We start from the raw sequence: 21,738 nt of genomic DNA, 5'->3' as shown, positions 1-21,738 counted from the left end.
CCCACATAAAGGTTGAAAACCGGGAAAAGAACTATGTACCGTTTGGAAAAAAAGTTAAAGAAACCACATCAGAGGAGACACATTAGGATGTTAAAAAAATCCTTTTCATTTGATTCGATTCGATCCACGTTTAAAATGTCAATGCGAATTACTCTCAACCGTTTCAGCCAATTGAATGATACGTCGAGCGACTGAACTCTTCAAAAGGTTCAATTGACAAAAAATTCGTCAACTGTCGCTTCCTCGCTGATCGTTAGATTAAAGGGTGCCTTTGCCCTCGAAAAATCCACTCTCCATCTTCAACTTGTCGCTTTCTTTACGGATCCAAAATCAACTAAAAAAGAAACTCATGATCTACGATATATCAATAGTTCGTTTATTGAGGTTTCCGGTCTATACATTCGTATTCGTACACAACAGATTTACCTACAGAAGACTGTTCTTATGGTACCAATTAATCTCACTGTCAGCAGTCAGTATTTGGCTAAACATCTTATAGAAATTTTACACGTATTATTATAATTGCGTATACGTATTTTCGGTTTAGAGTTGAATAACTAAATCTGACTTCTCCAATTAATCACAATTGTACATTTTTTTGGAGACTATTTCGCCATCTTCAGATACAGTGCAAAGTACTTGAAAACCTTAGAAATAAATGAAGTTGCAAATTTCCACTCTATCCAAAAGGCTTTCAAATTGAACTAAAATTCAAAATCAATTCGTATTGGTACTTTAAAATTGTATCGACTATCATCATTTAACTGGCGATTTATTTACATTGTCAGTTTTTCGTAACTATTTTCTAAAACGCTAACAAGTTCACCTACACACATTATTTATATACTCACTAGCAACTGCATTATATGTACTGTTGTATCTTCGTATCTACACACTTACATTAATTTATTTATAATTGTATACTTGCATCACTTGCCAAATGCATTTTTTCTACGACCTTTCTTTCGAATTTCTCGAATGAACTTTTATTTTGCGGATATGTCACAGGGCAAATCCATAGAATGTGAGTGGTTATTTTCTTCATGAAAAACTGGGAAAATCACTTCTATAGGGATCTGCCGTTCAGGAGCACCAATTTGACCGTTTTGAGACCCTATTTTTATAGCCAGGGAATTTCTTCAGCTTATTAAATTGTCCAAAGCTTTGAAAACTGGGAATTATGGAATCCGAACACACTGATGCGAAATTGAGTGAAATGTTACAGAAAAGACCAGAAAGAAGTCTGACCTGGTCCAGGTCACTCGGAGTAGCTCGTTTTGTCACTGGCGTCGTCTGGACTAGTTTCTCGGTACGCGTCGTTGGTGCCATTGGGATGATTCGCTTGATTGGGTGGTCTAATGACTGTGGGCAGGTATCCAGTTCCGGTATAAGGTGCTGCTAAAAATCTGTGCCTTGTTGGCGGACTTGGACCACAATATGCATTGCGAGTTGCGTAAGCTGCAGTTGCGGTTGCAGAGGCTGCAGACACAACTGCAGCTGATGCGAGTGCACCAGCCAATGGCGAAAAGGCGGATTTTGGTTGGAGACTGTCTTCGCAGACCATGAATTCCATTGCAGAAACGACATCACCTGGAACAATTTTTAATAAGATACTTGAAATGTTGGACTTGCATTATTCCGACAGTTGGGTTGCTGAATACTTTCGAAAATCATACACTCAGAAAAAATGTTCTTGTACCACAAGAACTATCTTTTTAGATATGCATGAAAATTTGGTTGAATCAAACACATTTCGGTTGGTGCAAACAAATATTTTATTGACCCAACAAAACTTTTTTGTTCATTCGAATTAACCAAATACTCCATCTATCAAAAGACTTGGTTAAAACAAAAAACAAATTTAGTGGGTTAAACCAAATATTTTGTTGTGAATATAATAACCATATTCTATATCCTATTCTAAACAAAGAACATTTTGGTAATTTAACCAAATCGTTTTCTAAGTGTAGAATTAACAGAGTGTGGCCGCAAAACTTCATTTTCAAAACTCTCTGACTTTTCCTTGGCTAAATTTTTATTTTCCCTGATCATTATTATTTGAAGACCAAAATTCTAATCTTGTAATATTTTTTTATTTAGTATCATTCACAAATAAAAAAAAAAGCAATTTTAAATTTGTGAATTTTTTATTTATTACTCTCGGGACTGCTAATGTGTAATAATAATTTGATTAATGTTCTTTTGAATTTAAAAGTATTTGTTGAAATTTATAAGGATTCCAGGTATTTTTCGAAGAATTCAGTATAAATTCATAAAACTTCAAAATAATCCAAGTTAAACTTAATAAAATTCAAGCAAATTGAAAGAAAATAAATAGATAAAAAATTACATTGATTCCAGTAAAATTGGAATAAATTTGTAGGAATTGAACGGAAGTCAACAAAGTTAGATGAAATTCATAAAAAAATCAAGCTGAATAAAAAAAATTTAAGAAAATTTAAGTGAATTGCCAATAAGTCGCAAATATGGAAAAACTTATTGAAGTCAATAAATTAGAAATCAGTTTAGAAAAATTTAAGTGAATTTAACCAAATTTGGTGAAATTCATAAAAAATCAAGCTGAATAAAAAAAATTTAAGTCAATTGACGAGTCACAAATATGGAAAAATGTATTGAAATCAATACATTGGAAATGAGTTTAGAAAAATTCAAGTGAGTTCAAAAGAATTCGATGAAATGTCTCAGGATCTAAATATAACTATGTGCTTCTAAAATAATTCAGTATCTATCAAACGAAAACTAAAAATAAAATCCATTGAATTGAGCGAATTTAGGAGAATTTAAGTAAAAAAAAGAAAATTCTAAATCGTTCAAAAGAATTCAGGATTAACTATTAAGAATTCAGGGTGAAAATCCAAATTAATCCAAATAAATTGACTACAATATTAAAAAATATTCTATAAAATGTGATTATATTTCCTAAACTCCTGGAAAATGTAATAAAATACCTTGAGAGCTTTCAGAATCCTTTACAATAATTGAATTCCTCGAAAATCTTATAAACTCCTTCATTGTCCTTCAAATTCATTGGAATTATTTACTACGAAATGCAAATTTTTTAAGTCATTTTGTCACCTTTTATATTCTTTGGATTTACTTCAAATTATTAAAGGCAATTAAAAATTCTTTGGATTTTTTTTCTAATTTCCTAAAATAATTAAAATCCTTTGAAATCTTTCGAAATTCGTTGAAACTTTTCAAAGCTCTTGAAAATGCCTTGGAATCTTTAAAAAATACCCCAAAATTGGTCGTATCCTTTGAAATCCCATTAAATTACAGAAATCGATTAAAAATTCCTTGGGATCTTTTAAAATACGCTTAAATATTTCAAAACTTTAAATATCTTTTAAAATCCCTGCAATTTTTTTAAGCTCTTGAAAATTCCTTTAAAATTGTTGAAAATACCCTGAAACTTTTAAAATCCCTAACATTAGTGCAGCCCTTTAGAATCACTTCGAAAAATTGAAATCTATTTTTTAAAAACCCTAAGATATTTTAAATTCTTTTAAAACTTTTGAAATCCCTTTTGAAATTTTTTTTAATCCTACAAAATCGTTTAATTCTTGTGAATACATTCTTTTAAATTCACTAAAACGTTATGAGCTCCCTTTTAATGCAATCTGGTGATATTTTTCTTGAAATCTTGGAAAATGAATTGAAATACCTTGAAAGCTTTTAAAATCTCTTAAGGTCATTGAAATCCTGGGAAATCTTTTAAAATACCCTTAAACCTTATAGGTCCTATAACATTTTTCCATATTTTCTGAACAATGTTTCGAAATCTTAAGAATATCCTCAAATAATTTCAAATATTTCGAAATCCCTTGCAACTTTTTAAAGGCATTGAAAAATTCTTAGAATTTAAAAAAATTCCTTATATATTAAAAATATCTAAAATTTCTAAAATCCTTCGGAATCACTTCAAATTATTGAAATCTATTTAAAAAGCCCTAAGATATTCCAAATCCTTTAAAATCTTCTGAAATCCCCTAAAATTTTATAGAGCTCTTGAAAATTCCTTTGAATTTTAAAGAATACAATATATTTTTTTTAATTGTTTAAATTACTATTAAATTATTATTGATATCAGTTGAAATTTTTATATTATACTTTTAATTATCCTAAAATCTTTATTATTCTTTTAAATATGTGAAAATAACTTGCTTATTTGAAAATCTTTGAAATCCTGAACTTCAATCTCATCGAATTCCTTTAATTTTTGTGAATAAATTGTTTGATATCTACTAAAATATGCCAAATCCCGTCAAATTATATTTTTCTGATATTTCCTGAAATCCTGGAAAATGCATTACAATATCTTGAGAGATTTTAAAATCCCTTAAAATCATTGAAAAACTTGGAAATATTTTAAAATAGCCTAAATTCTTATAAGTCCTATAAAAACATTCCATATCTTTCAAAATTGTAGAAAATTCTTTAAGAACCCAAGAACTTTTTTTTAAATCCATTAAAATCTTTGAAAATTAAATGAAATTTTTTTATCTTTTGAAAATGCCTTGGAATCTTTTAAAATTCCCTAAAGTATTCCAAATCGTTTGAAATCCTTATAACTCTTTCTTTACGGCTCTTGAACATTCTTTAGAAGTTTCAAAAACACCCTAAAATCTTTAAAGTCCTTTTTAATGCCTTTAAACTATTTAAATCGATTCAAAAAATGTGTAATCTTTTTAAATACACCAAAATAGTTTTAAAGAATTCAAGAAAATCCGCAAATAGGTATAGACCGAAATTCATTAGTAGTGATTTGTTTGTAATTTGGGGGAAAAAGTGACTAAAAAGTTACTGCCTGGCATCCCTACTATTCTTCACATGAAAGTTATTCAAAGTGTTTTTCACAGTAATACCCTGACGTTTGCAATTTTTTCCTTGACTTTCTCTGATTAAGAAAATTTCCTGAATATTTTCTGATTTCAATATTTTTTCAGACTTGTAGCCCCCTGTAAACAAGCCAACTCTTGTGTTATAGTGCTTTTTCACATACACCATTTTACTTCAATCCAAATGCAGTCTCTCTTTGGAAACTCCTCCCTAAAAATTACATAAATTTTTTTAAAAACCGACTCACCTTTGCATCGATGTAACAGCGCTTCCACATCACTCCTCCTCCTTCCTGGAAAAACTCGAAGCAAAACATCAACAGGAGATCTTTGCTGCTGTTGTTGTTGCTGCTGGACTTGAAGACCACAAGGCTGTTGAATATTCTGCATCTGCATTTGCATTTGCATCTGAATTTCTCTGGGTTCGTGAAGATGTGGATGATGTTGATGTTGGTATAGAGCTGGTGAACAGTACAAGGAACTTGCTGCTGGCCCATAGAGAGGAGCATATGGTGAAAAATGAGCCGCAGCTGCTGCAGCCTGCTATTTCGAAACAAAAAAAAACCAAAAAGGCTAAATTTAAAATTTGCTTAATCACAATTATAAACAACGCTTTTATCAGATGAGACAATCCCATTTGATTGCGATCTGATACATTGAGAACATTTTTAGGCCACTTTCAAGATGGTCACTGAAAAGGAGAGACCGACAATTGTCAATTTTATGTCCGGTTCATAATTTTTGTAATGAAAACTAATTACCTCAGTATTAATTTGCCCAAGGAGTAAGATGCATCTTTTTCCTTGTTTTCAAGGAAATCGACTTTAAAATATTTATAGAGTTTAGTAAAACATATTTTAAATTGGCTGATAGCTTCGGCTTTATGGTCAAAAGGTTGCGTGTTCGATTTTCGCTGTCGACACTTATTTAATTTTTTTTATTTATTAAAATGTTTATAAATATAATTTCCTTCAATAATCTTTTGAAATGATGGTAATAATATTGTTATAATACCTTTTTTTCACGGAAAACTGAGTTTTTTCAAACTTTATCATGTTTGTCCCATGCGCAAATTTATTTTCTATAAATGTTATTGATTCTTTTGATAATTTTTACCAGTTATAGTGAAAATTAGAAGTAAGAGCTTGGTTTTCAAGTCTTGTATTTTATCAGATAAATGATTTTATTTTTACGAGAACGAGATTTTTTAAATACCGCCTTAACATGGAGGATAATTTTTTGATCAACAATTTTTTCTTTAAAAACCCTCGAACATACTTCTAATTTTCAGTATAATTTTTAAAAGGTTTGAAAACAATTATTAACATTTATGAAAAATAAATTGAATTGTAAAATATTAAAAAGTTGATTTCAAAACTGTTCAATTTTGAATAGCTTCCAGTTTCGAACTGTTCTGAAAGAAAATTTTTTTTTGAATAAAATTAGAAACTTGTTTTTTTTTTAAAGAAGGTATCGAGGCTTCAATTTGAAACTTTAAACGACCGACATAATTAAAAATATTGTTTTCCTTGCCTAGAGTGATCACCCTGTTTAACCGAAAAATGTTCTAAGTATCTGAATAAAAAATATTAGTTTCATCAGTCAACTTACAAAACTCACCGCTAAAGAAGAGGGCGGTGAGTTGTGCCTCGGGTTGACGAGATCCATTGCCTGCAGGCTAGGTTGCGTTTGTGGAGGACTTCCTGTTTTCCGGAGACTTAAATTTTCCGGTGCGGGGGTGTCTTCTCTCTGAGGGGTGAGAGCAGGTGTTAAGGGTGGTGTGTTTGTTGGACTAGGTGTCCCAGGTTCCGCACTTCCTTCCTCAGATTCATTAATGCTGTTCTCACACTTCCGATTGATGACCCCATCCGGATCCGAATTTACCACTGCGTGTTGGGCATTTGGAGCTCCGTAAGTCCGTGAATTCGAACGGGATCGTGAACGGGAACGGGAATGGGATCTTGATTGGGATCTGGACCGGGTATTGGAACTGGAATGTTGAAGCTTACCCACTCCATGAACTTCCGGCCCCGAATCCGAGTCATGGTCCTCTTCCTCGTTTCCGGGTTCTGCAGAGATCCGTGCTCTCTTTGAACCTGCAATCAAATGAAGATCGGAATTTAAATTATTGATCAATTATCAAAAAATTCAGCAATTATGATCAGTTGTAGCAAAAGAAGTATTTGAATATAACCTCGCCATTTTTCATACTCACTATCGCATTCACTGTTTGATTCTTTCTCATTTGTTCCTCTAGCCGCCTCTAATTCTTTTATCCGCTCCTCACCAATACATCATTTCCTAAAATCCTTACCACATTCTCTTACCAGCTGCCTTTATCTTCAATTCCTTTCCTACATCCATCCTATACATTCTCCTACGTTTCATCTTCCCATTCACAGATTCTGCACTTTCTGTACTGTTTCTTTTCACAATATATCTCTTCTCTTACCTCATTTTAAAATCCTAATCTTGCTATTATTGTCCATCTTCTCTCTCCACATTCCTTTTCTAAATACTTTGGTACACCTAAGTTTTTTTATCATCTCAAACATTTATTAAATTTTGATTCTTCAATAATCTTCCATCTTTTTATTAATTGTCTTTCCCTGTCTCTTTTCGGTAATTTCTCAAAATTTACTCCAGTGTCCTTTACTATATCACTAGCCCTGAAGACATTTCTATTTCCCCATCTCGTCAATGCTATCATCCTACCTCTCCTCTCTTCTACCTCCTTCAAACACTTATTCGCCAAGTCCTATCCCATCCCCTGCGCTAGATTCGTCTTATACTTCCACACCCTCTTTCCCACTCTAGTACTTAATTTATCCCTTGGCGCTTCATCTCTCACTATATATTCAGACACCCTCCAGTCTACCCCTAGCGTCCATCTTGTATACCTTTCTCGTAATTTCTTAATTTCTTACCCCCACCCCCTCCCATATCTCTGATCCTCTCCTCTTTATATTTTTTTCCATTTTATGCACATTTCCATGCTTATTTCTTTTGAAATTACCCCCCCCCCTCCCGTATTTCCGGACATAATTTCAAATTTGCTCTTTCCTTTTATCTTTCCCTCTTTTCCTACCTTTTTTGAACCCCTCTTTTATCAAATCCATTATATACTTTTTCCAATCTACCATCTGAATATCCTCGTTTAACTTCTCCCTTCTTTTTCTCTCTGTTTACTACCTTCCAAAGCTTTTCTTTCGTCGTGGCCTTCTCCGCCTCTTCCAAAACTTCTTATTTTCTTAACATTCCTCATCCCATCCACTTCTACGCCCTCCTTCACAAACTTCATTTTGCTTGTGCCCTCTGATACTTTTTTATTTCTCCTATCATTATTTACATCTATTCGTTCACATTTCCCTCTCCATTTTCGATCCTCTTGAATTCTTCTTTATACTCTTTTTTTCCTTTTATTGATAATTCCCCTGTCCCTGCTTTTCCCTGCTTATTCTTATTGTTATTACTCCTTTCTTCCTCTAACATCACTTTTATGAGAAAGTGAGCTGCTTCTGTATAATTCTCTACCTCCAATATATTGACCTTCCTTTTTACCTCGTCGTCTACTATCAAATAATTAATTACCGTTCCCTTTATTCTCCTTAATTCTTCTTCTCCTAATTTATTCCTCCTCCTTTCTCATCCTCCTCCATATGTCAGTTTAAGATAAGTCACTCCATCTCCTCAAAGCCCTTTAAGAATTTCCTTCTCTCCCTATTGTGTATATTGTCATTGGATTTGCTTCCTCGTTCTTTTCCCCATTTCCTTCCTTCTCTATCTCCTGTTCTCGCATTAAAATTTCCTCCTATTTTAACCTTAACCCAATTTTTATTTTCTTCCATTAGTGCTCTTATCTCCTCTGATTTCTTCAGCATATCTCCGTTCACATGCACTCTCATTGTCTTCCTCCTATATCATCCCGGATCCACTGTTTTTCATTCTTTTTGTTCTTTCATCTTCTCTTAATTTCTTCCTCCTCCTTCATCCTCCTCCTCTATATTTTCGTATAAGATAAGCCATCCCATCTCCTACAAGCTCTTTAACAATTTCCTTCCCTTCCCATTCAGTATCTTTTACTACGATTTGCTTCCTCGTTCTTCTCCATATTCCCATTATTTCTCTATCTCCTGTTCTCGCATTAAAATCTCCTCCTATTATATCCTTAATTCCATGTTTATTTTCTGTCATCAGTGCTCTTCTGCCCTCTGATTTATTCTGCATATCTCCGTTTACATACACTCCCACTATCTTCCTCGTATATCATTCCATCTTTACCTCTTTTACTGTTAGTCATTCTTTTGGTTCTTTTATCTCTTTTCCATTCTTCCCTGTTATGAGCAATGTGGATCACATACAACGAAATAACCTGCTGTTTGAATTCCTTCCAAGAACCGCAACAATGCGTAAAATCTTGAAGTGTTCTACCATGAAAGGCAAAATATGTATCGAGACTTTTTTTTCGTCTACTCTTATCCTGATTCTTCTTTCCTCTTGATTACATTCTTCATGTCTTTGAAACGTAGCTTAGAATGTAATTTCAAAGAATATCTTGAATGAAAAAAAGTAGGCGAAAAAAACCTTCTTGTACGAATATAACAAGCGGAATTTTATCCAGCGAGAGAAAACGTTTTTGTGGAAAAAAGGAGGTGAAATAATATGAGTTGGCGATATTGGGTTTTGCTGTGGTATTCGCTGAATGGAGGGTTGCATCAAAGCCAGGGTTATCTCCTTTTGACAATGGCGTCCAAGTACGAATGGTCGAGAAAGGAACAAATCGAGGCGAGCAACATTTTAAATGCTTCCGTTCGACTGCACCTTCCTAACGAGGAAAACCACTCGTAGCGGTATAATGTGAACTTTATGCTCCTAATGGCACTTGAAAGTTACTCGCGCCACTTGTAACACAGCTATTACACGCGGGGTTGGTAATTCTACGCCCCCTTATACACTAACACTATTACGATGATACGAATTTGCACACAGATTATGTTGTATACACATGAATAATGTATATGAGTACTATATGGAAGTAGTACTTATTATAAGGCAGTCTTGTAAAGGGCTCTCGCTACATTTCATATTGCGAGATCATTTCAACGCTGTCCATTGGACGATAATAATAAACGGGCATTTAAAGTTTTTAACGAGCGGTCAGTATTATTCGACTTTCCCTTCGTTAGTATCCATTCCATTTTTCAGGATTTTTTTGGACGAAAAAAACACTTTCTTCAAGCATTTTATTTTAGAGGTTGTTTGATATAGAAAGCTTTGAACAGTCACGTATTTACGTATATGATTACCGAACAAGTCTGCTTTCACCAGTATTGTCTTTTTTTGTTTTTTAACTCTGCAATCGAAAAAAAAACTAGTAATAACAATTGAAAAACGACGGTAGACTATTATAGGGGTGGCACAACGCTTTTATTTATTTTTTTATTATTCTTACGGAACATTTCTGTCATCACTTGTATTGTCTTTTTATTATTTGCAAACTCTGCAATCGGAAAATATTAGTAATGAAAAACCAAAAAGGATGGCAGAATTTAGTTTGGCCAGGAATGGTATGAGACCTACATCTGGATCAGGCTTTGAATTTGAATTTATTCAAAGTTTTAAGGCTGCTATATTACGATTATAAAATTTAGAATAATCTAAAAATATTATATCTAATTTTGACGGTCTTGACATAATTGTAGGCTTGCGTATCAAAGGGATGTAAGTTCCATTTAAAAAAAATGAAACTGCTGTCTAAAAAAAATCAAATAAATTCCAACACACATTCTTGCCAAATGTTTTTTTTTATGTCATTTCTCAAATTTTTAAAAAATTTTTGCACCATTTTGGAACTGTTTAACATTTTTAATACTCAGGAACCATAAAAATCTTTTTTTTTTGCTTATTTTAATTGAAAATTGGAGTTTAAATCTTAAATTAACCATTGAAAGGCTTGTTAAGTGAAATCAAACTTCTCCCTCATTATCTCGAAACCTAGTTATATTTTTTTATCAAACTTTTTTGGATTTAACTCAGCATTGACTTTTCTCGGAAGCAAGATTTTTTTGGTTTTTAAATTGAAAACTCGATTTTTGAGAACGTTTTTGTTTCTCCCAAGAAGTTGTTGAAATGATACTTGTGCCCTTTTGATAAGCTACTCTTCAATTTGTAATTTATAAATTTTCTATTTTAAACGCTTTGAGAATTTTTTTGCATTAGATTTGTCAATTTGGGAATACTTTTTTGACGTCGCCATTTTACCTTGATTAATTTTACATTAATTTTCGACTTTCAGATAGAATAGCGTTATTTCTTATTTGTGCGAATTATAGATCAAAAATGAGTTTTTTTCTAGTTAAAAATACAAATATTCTGTTTGAAATCGTTGCAGTGGATTCAAAAAAGTAAAATCGTGGTGGATTTAATTAAATATTCTTTTATTTTATTGGATTAGTGAAGACGTAAGTATGCATTACATGCTTTTGTATTTTTCAAACCATAACCTCACTTTTATTTAACACTAATCTATTATTATCTACACAATAAAAAGCAAACAAACAAAATATTTTCACACTTGATGATAATATTCAAATAGAGAGAAACTTTTACGATGAAATTAATTGTGGCAAATTTGAAGAAAAATATGAAGTTGATGGCATATCCGTATCACCGAAAGGACAACCAAAAAGTCAGTATTTTTTTGTTTATTTATTTTCAATTTTTCAAATATCTTATAAAAATTCTTTACATTTTTTAAATATATACTATACTAAAATGATTAGGGTACGATATTGAACTAGGGTCAAGCCTGAGCCAGGCTCGGCGATCGAGCCTGGCGATTGAGCCAGGCCCTGGCCAGATTTAGCGTTTCATTCTAGCTTGAACCAGGCTTGATTGCCAGCCCAGGGCCTAGTTTTGCCAGACTTGTGCCCGATTAGGCCCACGACAAAATTTCAACACGGGTAATGAAGAGAGGCGCAAGTTTTTTTCAGTCGTCAACAGTTTGCAGGCTTTTCATCGAATTTTTTTATATCATAGATATATAAAATAATTTAGTAGTAAACATCCCTTGTACAAATATTTTTACAAAAAAGTACAAAAAACTAATACCATTCCTACTGGAACTCACAATTAAATTCGATACATTACAACCAAAATTACAGAAAAGTACAATTTCTTTTCTATTATTCAGGCTACTAAAATTTTTAACCACAAGAATCCATAGGAATTCACAGGTTTTGGTTATTTTAAATTAAGATGTGTTGATGATCGGTATTACAAAAAAAAATTTTATATTCAAACTGTGATGGAATGTTAGAAAATTAAAAAATATTATAATCGTTATTATTTAAAACAAACACTTGAGTCATGAATAATAATTTTTTAATACTTTACAATTCCTTTGAAGTTTAAAAATACAGGTTTTTTTAAAATAGCGAACTTTTGCAAGTCTTCATTTAAAAATATCTAACTGCAATATTCTAAATATTTGTCATCTTATGTACGTTTCAAAATAACAACTTTTTGGCTGCAAAACCTGTAAATTTTATAGATTCTTGCACTTATAAATTCCCATAGGCAATTAAAACTGCCGTAAAATACAAAAATATACAAGAAGGAGCAAATTTGTGCAAGTAACATACAAAAGTTATATTTGCCTGTCATTTTTGTTTTAATTTATTGTATTTATTTCTAGATTCCTGTAAAAATTGTTTTACATTTTTGTGTTTTAACCTCAGCTTTAAAATGACCTTTGATAGATAGTTTATTTCTAGGTAACATTTGCACGTAAAACTATCTTGCATAACAGAAATGAAGGCCTTATTTATGATTTATTATCATATAAAAAGTTATTGGCAAACACGCATATGTTAATTTTAATTTCTACATTTCTTCAATAAACTATAAGAATTTACGTGATTCTTAGTCAAGTTTTTTAATATTTCAACTTTTGTGAAATCTTGTATTGTGTATTTGTTCCGCCAGGCATGCATCCATATAGAGGAGGCTGGCTATCGCTTGGTACGTGCAAAGTGTAGACAGTGGTGTTTTTTATCATTTGACAAATGTTCGAAGCAATTTGTTTCAAACTACAGGGATAAATAAAAATCCGAACCCACTTTGTCCGAAAACTTGATTCATCTAAATCTCTTAATAAAAAAAAACGAAAAAAATTTTTTTGAGATACTGCTGAAAAAATTTACTTTCACTTTAGTAAATATTTGCACGGAAATAGGTGACTTTAGAAATTTCTAGGATTGTGGTAAATGTTTTTTACGGATTTCCGCTAAAATATATGAGCTAGGTTCTTAGATTGTTTAGATCTAGATTTCAGCCATGGTAATACAAAATCATCTGCCATTTGAACGCTTCCGATGACATTAAAAGATGTTTATAACCAAAAATTTAATTCATTTTATATATTATATATTACACTAGTATTAAGTTATTCACAAATATGAATCAAATATAGGCGGTATAAATGATACATGTTTAAAATCCATATTAAAAAACAAAGTTTCAGCAAAATTAAATTGTTGAAGAAGTTTTGTTAGCCGCAAAGTATTTTTTTGCAACTTAGTCTGTATCGTTCTTAATTTATTCTCAATTTTCAATTATAATCATTAAATTGCAACCACTAAAATTAGTCCAATTTTTAAAATCCACGTATCATTTTCCTTACATTGTCATTACTGAAAAAACGTAACCTGGTTATTAAATTAATTGTTTTATGTTCTCTATTATCACATAAATCGACTATTCTGTACCAGTTTTCCTAAGATGTAGTAATAAATAACTTTCTTAACAACATACAAAAAGAAACTTGGTCCTGGAACTATGAAATAATGTTTTGAAAGACGCGAACCTCTGATGCCAGGTGTCGTTAAAAAACTTAAAAGTTTTATTGTATCAGAAAAACTTTAAATTTATATAATCATTAATCAACTATATCAAATCCCCACTGTTAGAAATATCTTGAAAATTCAATCATTTTTCAACCACTTTTGTAGTTGAAATCTCGTTCTTTTGTCAGAATGAAAAAAATTCATTCAACAGTAGTTGAAAATTCATTCGCACTATGCACAGAAGAAGTATGCGCAACCGTACACTGTTAGAAATATATTAAAAATTCAACCACTTTTCAACTACTTTCGTGTTTGAAATCTCTTTCATTCAGAGAATTGAACTGAAATTCAATCAAATGTAGTTGAAAAATAATCAAGACGTATGCGCATATACACATGCGCCATGTACTTCCCCCGAAGCCAGACCCCGATGTGACAAAGTCCGACGAGTCCTTGTTTGTATCGTGAGATCCATTAAATTAACAAAAAACATAATATAATATTTAGCAAAAGAAGCAGCTTTAAAGAAGAACAACAAAAGGTACCTTGAAATAATATTATCACAATGAGAAAATTTCCTTCATACTACCGGTACTAACTACTGTATGCTCTTTCAGGTTATGATTACAAACACGGAGACGAAATTCATTATGGTAATATAATCCTAATGTACCTGTTGTTTTTCCTTCTTTAAAGCTGCTTATTTTCCTAAATATTATATGTACTTTATTAATCCAATGGATCTTTCGACGAAAACTTACGAAATAAATCATGATTCCTTATCAGATTTCCTGTGGTACAGTTAGTGCATTTCAAAACACAATATTTTCAAGGAATCTTTATGGGTTTTATTTAAGATTTTTAATTATTTAGAAATCTTGAATGAAACCTATTCCTTTCCCTCCAAAATTTACCTGTTTTAAAATTCAATAGCTGTGCCGAATAATTTTTTTTCGCTTTTCTGAAATTTCAATTACATGTAGTTGAACTTTCAACTGCATAGTTGAAATTTCAATTACACGAGCTGGATAAATAGTTTGGTTAAAGACATATTATTTAAAAAGAACAGAGCAATGGTTGTAAGTAATCACGTGCTTGTTGCTATCACAGCCGAGCTAAAACGGTTAAAGTCAAATGGTAACAAATAACACATTACATGGTTGTCAGATCCGAGTTTGACTCTGCAAAATTTGAATGAGTATTTCTTTGCCAAAACAAAACGATTGTTTCGGTTAAAAGCCAACAAATTCTTCGTGATAAATTTTAACCAAGCTGCACCTAGTAGTTATATTTTCACAAGCAAACTAGTCACTTTTTAGACAACCAATATGCTTGTTATTTCTTCTCAAGGATATTGTCTGTTTTTAATCAATCAAATTTACTGGGTTCTTTTTTAACATTCTTAGTAGCTGAATCGAACAAATTGAAGTTGATAAGTTTTAACCAAGTGTTTTTGCACTTGGTAAAAGTGAACCAAGTTGAATTACGAGTTTTTAACCGAGTAGAGATATAATTTTAGCAGAATTTCGCAGGTGTCGCAGTAAGGACAGTCGAAGAGACCGTTGTCTGCGCAGTTAAGAAAGGAGCCATCGCTAACATCGTTTTAGCGTCATTTCGCTTCGACTCCATTCTTTTTTGGTAGTGATTGGTAGGATTCAGTTTCGCGTCAAAAAATAGTTATGTGAAATGTGTTTTGTTACAATTCTCTCCCATAATTATTCTAGAATGATTACCGACATCATCCGTACGACAGAGATGTACATTATCAGAATGAGAGAGAGCTGAAAAACGACCCTAACCACAAAATAATGCACATGCATAACATTTTTATTTAGCACAATAAACTTTGTTTGTTATTATGCCTCAAAAACAGTCGAGGGACGTCCGTTATGACATTTTATTGTATCCCCAAATTCTTTTTTTTTTACTGAACTGTACCCGATTGACCACATGACAAAGTATCACATGCCTCTAAATCGAAAAATTATTATTTCTGACACGAAAATTTTTGAATAAACAACTTGATGTTTGTAGTGCATAATTACTTATTTTTAAGCAATAAACATTATTATTAGGTAGAGAGTTATTTTAAGATTGTTATTATAGAATATTATTACAATAAATGCAGTGAGAATGCAGTCGGTTGCGACAGCCAAGTACATTGGTTACTGTAAACGATTAAATTAGTTGGCGTAGTAAAGACACTCGGTTGCGACAGCCAAGTACATTGGTCACAGTAAGCGAGCAGGCTAGCTACCGCAACAAAATGTGGTTGGCTAACGTAACAAAGTATGTTGCTAATTTTAATCAGAAAATTTTAGCCAATACAACTTGATTAAATTTTACAACAAAGTTTGCAGGTGCTATATTAGCAGGCTCACTTGGCTATTTTCAGCAGAATTTTGGTTATTTTTAACAAGTATGTTTTCTCAGTGCAGATATTTCTAACAGTGCTGCTAATCACATTTGAATCACGTTTTTAAGTGTATAATTTTCATATTCAAGTTGGGAGCGTGTGATGTTTCACTTATGGTCACTCTTCCCTACATCTTTCTTCATAATATATCCCTTCTTAGACGTATCATTTTTCGGCAATTTCATAAGGACATATGAAGATACTGCAAGAAATGACTTGTCAGCGAGACAGGAATGCAATATAAGGAGGATTTTAATGTAGACATTATAACGATATCACTTAAAGCTTGGAGATTCCTTGGCATGATGTTGAGTCCATAACGGAACACTGACAGGCGATATATCTTTTTCTACGAGGTAGTCTTCCCTCGTAGCAGACGTTATGCGACGGTTATTAAACTGTCGCCGACGCCAGAGTGTTGTCTCTTTCTCCCTTTGAGGATGTCCACTCATGCTATTTGTGCGCACGCACGTCCGCCCCCGGGGGTGGCAACCGAAGAACTGACAGCTACATTCCAAACGCGTATCATGTCCCGTATCTTTGAAGCACTTATACATTTCTTTTATTGCCATTCACACCAATAAATTCCAATTCTAATCCCAATTCCATAAAACAATCCCACCTACACTGGAGTCAGCTTTTGCTTCCGAATCGGAATAAGAAATTATAAGAGTAAAAGGATAAGGTTTTATTATGACGAAAAAACCCGAAATCCATGTCACGTTTAAGTTTTCAGAAAATTAAGGGCAAACGCGTTTTAGACCATTTAAAAAAAAATACCGCAGCGGGTTGAACTTGAAGTTCGAGGAACTTCTAATACAGCTTAAAGAAAAGGTTTAAGCTTGTAATTGGATCGATGCAGAAACTTTTTTTTAATTATGTTCAGTTCTAGATCTATCACATTTTTTCTATATAGTTATGAACAAATGAGGAAACAAAAGTGTTTTTGGAGAGTGCATTCACTAATTAGCTACAGTGTAAAAAAAATCTATTGAATTTTACATCTCTGGTGGATATAAATAAAAGGACCCTCGTGTATCGGTGTAACTTTACGAATCTGTTGTGATATTCCAATTCGGCCGATAATTTTACATGCGAAAATGTAAAATTCATTTTGTGAAAAAATAAAATAAAATTTATCAGGGCGACAGGTTTCGATCACTCGAAAACTCAAACTTTGTACAATTTCATGGAGATAGAAGAAACACAAGCCGGACAGGTTACTTGTTACCTAAAACACATACGATACTATGAGTATTTTTTTTATGTTTAAACATTTCGTAAAAAGAATATGAAATATACGTTTTGAATAACCGAATTTTTTCCGTTACAATAGCAGAAAATGTAAAAGAGAAAATAGGAATAGCTCGGATTCGGTCTACTTTGTGTGAAAGCTGTCAAAAAAGTTGAATATAGCTGTCAATTTCATCGCATTAAAAATAAAAATGATCCAAAATTGATGGATGAAGGCATCAATAAACAACAAACACGAGAGACGCTTTCGTATTCACATATTATTATTTGATTAATTATTCTAAATTTTAAATTAATTGTAAATCAAAAATTTGACAGTTTCCGCCAGGGTAAAATTAAAGATCTTTGATAAAATTAAAAATCTCGATGTAATTTTCAATCACAGGAAAGTGATTTTACCGATGCATGATATTTTTACACTCTGCAACTGAATTTTCCCTTCTGAATGTAAAGTTCGTACGAGATAATGTGAAATTTTATTTTTATCGAGTGTGTAATATTACACTGCTGTTCGAGGGTTCTTTTATTTACATCACTAGAGGATGTAATTTCACGTACTTTTGTAAAATCACACAGTGCAGTGTGTGATATTTACATTGATACAATATTTAATTTTCCGAAACTTTGTAATTTTACACAAATCTTTTTTTACAGTGTAATATTTTGTCGCCCTCCCTTTCTTCATAGAAAACAGTGGTCTCATTTTTTTTGCAACTCATTTGTCATGGTCTCGAAATGACATATTGTTTTCACAACATGAGAATACATCAAATGTGAAACTGTAACATGAACATAGCTGCATTTTCATTCTGCGGTATATCATTTTTCTTGTAATTCAAAACAACTTCGAATCGATGGACTTTTGAGGATTGACGTTTTACTGTGTTCCGTGGCGCATTCTCCAAGGTTTTCCGGAATATTTTCCCCATTACCGTAAGATAAAACACAATCGAATTCTGTGTAGCGATAATTTGTTTATATAATTTTTTTATATGTAGAAATATGTAGTTTAAACTATTAGGCACGTCTGGCTGAACCACTTGAATTTCATTTTTGTTTAAATAGTAGCAATTTTATTTATTTTCTACTTGCAATGTAACTGGAAACAGGTATTTAGTGCTCTGGCTAAAATCTAATTAATAAAATAGGATTATTTCAACAATATAAAAATTTAAATGAACAAGGGTGACGTACCCTTATATGTTTTGAATAATTTCCTCAAATTTCAGCAACATGTTTTCATTTTTACAATTCTAACTCCGCCGAATATAATAATATGTTATTGATCACGTGAAAGACTATGACGTGCCCCCAAAAAACACTTTTTCTCTTATTTGTTTATAATTTCATGAAGAAGTTTTAAATGCATTTAGAACAATTGAATGTAATTTTGGGAACCATTCTGCATTAATCAAAGGTATTTTGGAATGAATTGGATTTGAATGAATCAGCGCTAATCGGTCCTCGACCTAACCGGCCTTTCCGAGCACGCGTGGAAGGGCTTCGCTCAGATATATTCGCAAAACCGTCTACATTTTTAGAGTTCCGTTTACGACGACCAAGATTTTCATTGCAAAAAATGCAATCTTTCTTTTGAAATTGCTTTTACAAAAATCAAGGTTACCCGAATAGTATTATCATATGTTTCTTCATTTGATTTTCTTATTAACAAACTAAAATATATGCTTAAGTTTAAAGTACAATAAAAAATAATCTGGAATTCTTAGTTTTTTTTCCATTTTCGACTCTGATCCATTTTGAGGATATTTACCATAAAAAATTGGTCAACTTGTTTATTTTTGAATTTTTATAATTTAAAATCATGCAATTTTGAAGATATTTTTTAAATAGGCCTATTTTGAAGATTTGGAATATTGAAGATTATTTAATTCTTAATGTGTATCACATTCACAGAATTTTTAATTGCAAAACTAAACACGTGCATTATTTTCAATCTTTGGTTTTCAAAATTAAAGACGACTTTTTAAAGTTTAAAGATGTATGAATAAAAATTTTAATTTACATGATATTTGAACATCAAAAGTCAAGTGTTTACAATTATAAATCTTTCAAATTGAAAATTTTTTTAACATAAATAATAAGAATTACAGGATTGTAAGGGGAAAAGAAGAATTGGAAAAGGGGATGGACTAGTCCTGAAAATTTGGAACAACTAGCCAAATTTATACAAAATATTCTCATCCTGAATTTTGGGACGAGAAGACACTTCGAGTTGAATTGAAAATAATTCAATTATCAAGATTTATGTTTTAAATGTAAATCATTTTTAGAGGTATCGTGGAATTATCTAATTCAGAAGATTTACATTTGAAGATTCATTAATTTAGATAATCTATCGCTTAAGAGCGGAAATAAAAAATGGACGTAATTCACTTAAGAACTTTTTTTGGAGTGACTATTAAGTATAGAAAGAAAAAATGGAATTCCTATAACTAAATATTTTCTAGGTGAATGGAAACCAGTAATTTTTTCGGGACAGGATACAGGATATTGTATATTCTTTTATTTTTAGCCTTGAAATTATACTTCGAACTTTTTTTTTTAGTATGTAGTTCAATTTTGAAGATTCGCAACTGAAGACTATTCAATATTTAATTATTTAATGTGTATAGTGAAAAGTGATGCAATTTCGACTGTTTCTTTTGATAGTTCAAATTTGGAGGTTTAAAATTGAGAATTATTTCAGTTTCAAGATTTAAAATTTAAATTTATCAGACTTCAAATTAAAAACTGTTTAATTGTGAACAGTAAAATTCACACCCCGAATAAAAATGCTTCGACTTGAGTTCGACTTGAATTTCCCCCAATCAAGACATGCTGAATTCGAAAAGGTCGACTTGAGCATTTCTCAGTTTTGAGGCGGATCCAGACTTCATTTTATGTCTTGGAGACAAGTGTTATGTCTTGAAGACATAAATTTATCTCTTGAGTCGAATTTTTATGTCTCCAACACGTGCAGTTTATAACTTCGAGCATATACCTGTCCTAACAAAAAGGGTAATTCTATCAGTCATAAAAGCTAAACCTTGTTAATTGTTAAACAATCTTGTATATTTTTATACAATGTACATATTAAATCAACTTATTTACGGATTGTTATTTGTATTATACTTGTCTGACCATGATACCGAAAATGTTGTTTATTTTTACGTATTTCTAATGGCTTAGAAGATCCTTCTAGAAAGTTACAATTTATTTTTTTGCTGAAGAATATTTTTAAGGGTTATACTAGTTCAGACCCACCGATTCTGAATTTTTTAAATAAAAAATAACAAATTTGTAATTACAAATGTTTCATTCATCAACTTTAATCTCATTTATGAGCCAAAAAAGGTTCGATAATCTCAGCCAAGACAAGGCTCGTCTTGAGTCAAGTAAACGTCGTCTTAGCCAAGATAAGGCTCGACTTAAGACAAGAAACGCCTTATTATTTTTCCTTATACGAAAAAAGAAATGGAAATTCAGATATCTCGGGTAGTAAGGTGTATAAACTAAATTGCACTCAATAAAATTGGCTTCAAATACACTCGAGTCGCGGTACTGCGAACATTTAGCTCAGGTCTGCCCTCAATAGTGAGAACACATGAGGGGACCCCACTCTTCCGACTATTTACTTTGTTCAGATATGCGTAGATGATACGTGTCTGGGCTTGTGTGCGCACATGTCAACTGTTTACATCCAGACAGTTTGAAGATTCCTAACGAATCCAGACAGTAATGATTTAAATCGCTATTATTAAAATTAATGAAATGAATAGAGCGAAAGAAACGTTTAAAGACATCACAAATATAAAAGCTTCCACCGTAAGTATCGAATCGATTTGATTATGAATTAAAATCAAAATTACGGTGAATTGTACATTTGATGAAATCATCAAATGTAGAAATGGTTAGTGGGGGAGAAGAGATTATAGAGTCGTTCTCACTATCGGGGGAAAAACGTACTCAATAGCGGGAGTTCGCAGTACCGCGACTCGAGTGTATTATAAAAAATTACATAGGGGGGTGGGAGGGGTTAAAACCATTTTATTACGACTTCTTACATGGTGGCGGGGAAGCGGGGAGGTGTAAAAATGGGCAAAAAATGTATTACGTAATTTATGAATGTCCCCTAAGAAAATCTTAGTTGGGAGGAATGGCAGAGGGCCAGGTTTGTGATATCAGATAATTGGCAAAAGAAGGGTAGGAGAAGCAAATGACGGGGTTGCAGAAAATAGAACTGGTCTCGAGGTGCGAGCCAACCAAGAGTGTTTTTATTCTTGCGACATAATGTCGAAAATGATGAAAAAAAACTGTATCACCACTGGAATATGATCCTCAATCTTTACTTCTCTTTTTAGAC

The 21,738-nt window shown here is 32.1% G+C and overlaps 1 protein-coding gene across 1 annotated transcript in view; it reads right to left on the bottom strand.

Moving 5' to 3' along the window:
* Positions 1-355: 355 nt before the first annotated feature.
* LOC117169558 (doublesex- and mab-3-related transcription factor A2) overlaps positions 356-21,738 on the bottom strand; it is a 56,303-nt gene continuing 34,920 nt past the window's right edge. The window contains exons 3-5 of the mRNA XM_033355985.1: positions 6,480-6,955; positions 5,108-5,399; positions 356-1,590 (exon numbers count right to left, since the gene is read on the bottom strand). Coding sequence (XP_033211876.1) covers positions 1,259-1,590; positions 5,108-5,399; positions 6,480-6,955 — 1,100 coding nt within the window. The 3' untranslated portion in view covers positions 356-1,258. The remainder of the gene's footprint in view (positions 1,591-5,107; positions 5,400-6,479; positions 6,956-21,738) is intronic.

The sequence above is a fragment of the Belonocnema kinseyi genome, chromosome 3 (assembly GCF_010883055.1).
Source record: "Belonocnema kinseyi isolate 2016_QV_RU_SX_M_011 chromosome 3, B_treatae_v1, whole genome shotgun sequence".
Taxonomy (NCBI): domain Eukaryota; kingdom Metazoa; phylum Arthropoda; class Insecta; order Hymenoptera; family Cynipidae; genus Belonocnema; species Belonocnema kinseyi.
Note: the sequence above shows the minus strand (reverse complement) of the source record. Positions and strands in the feature narration are given on the sequence as shown.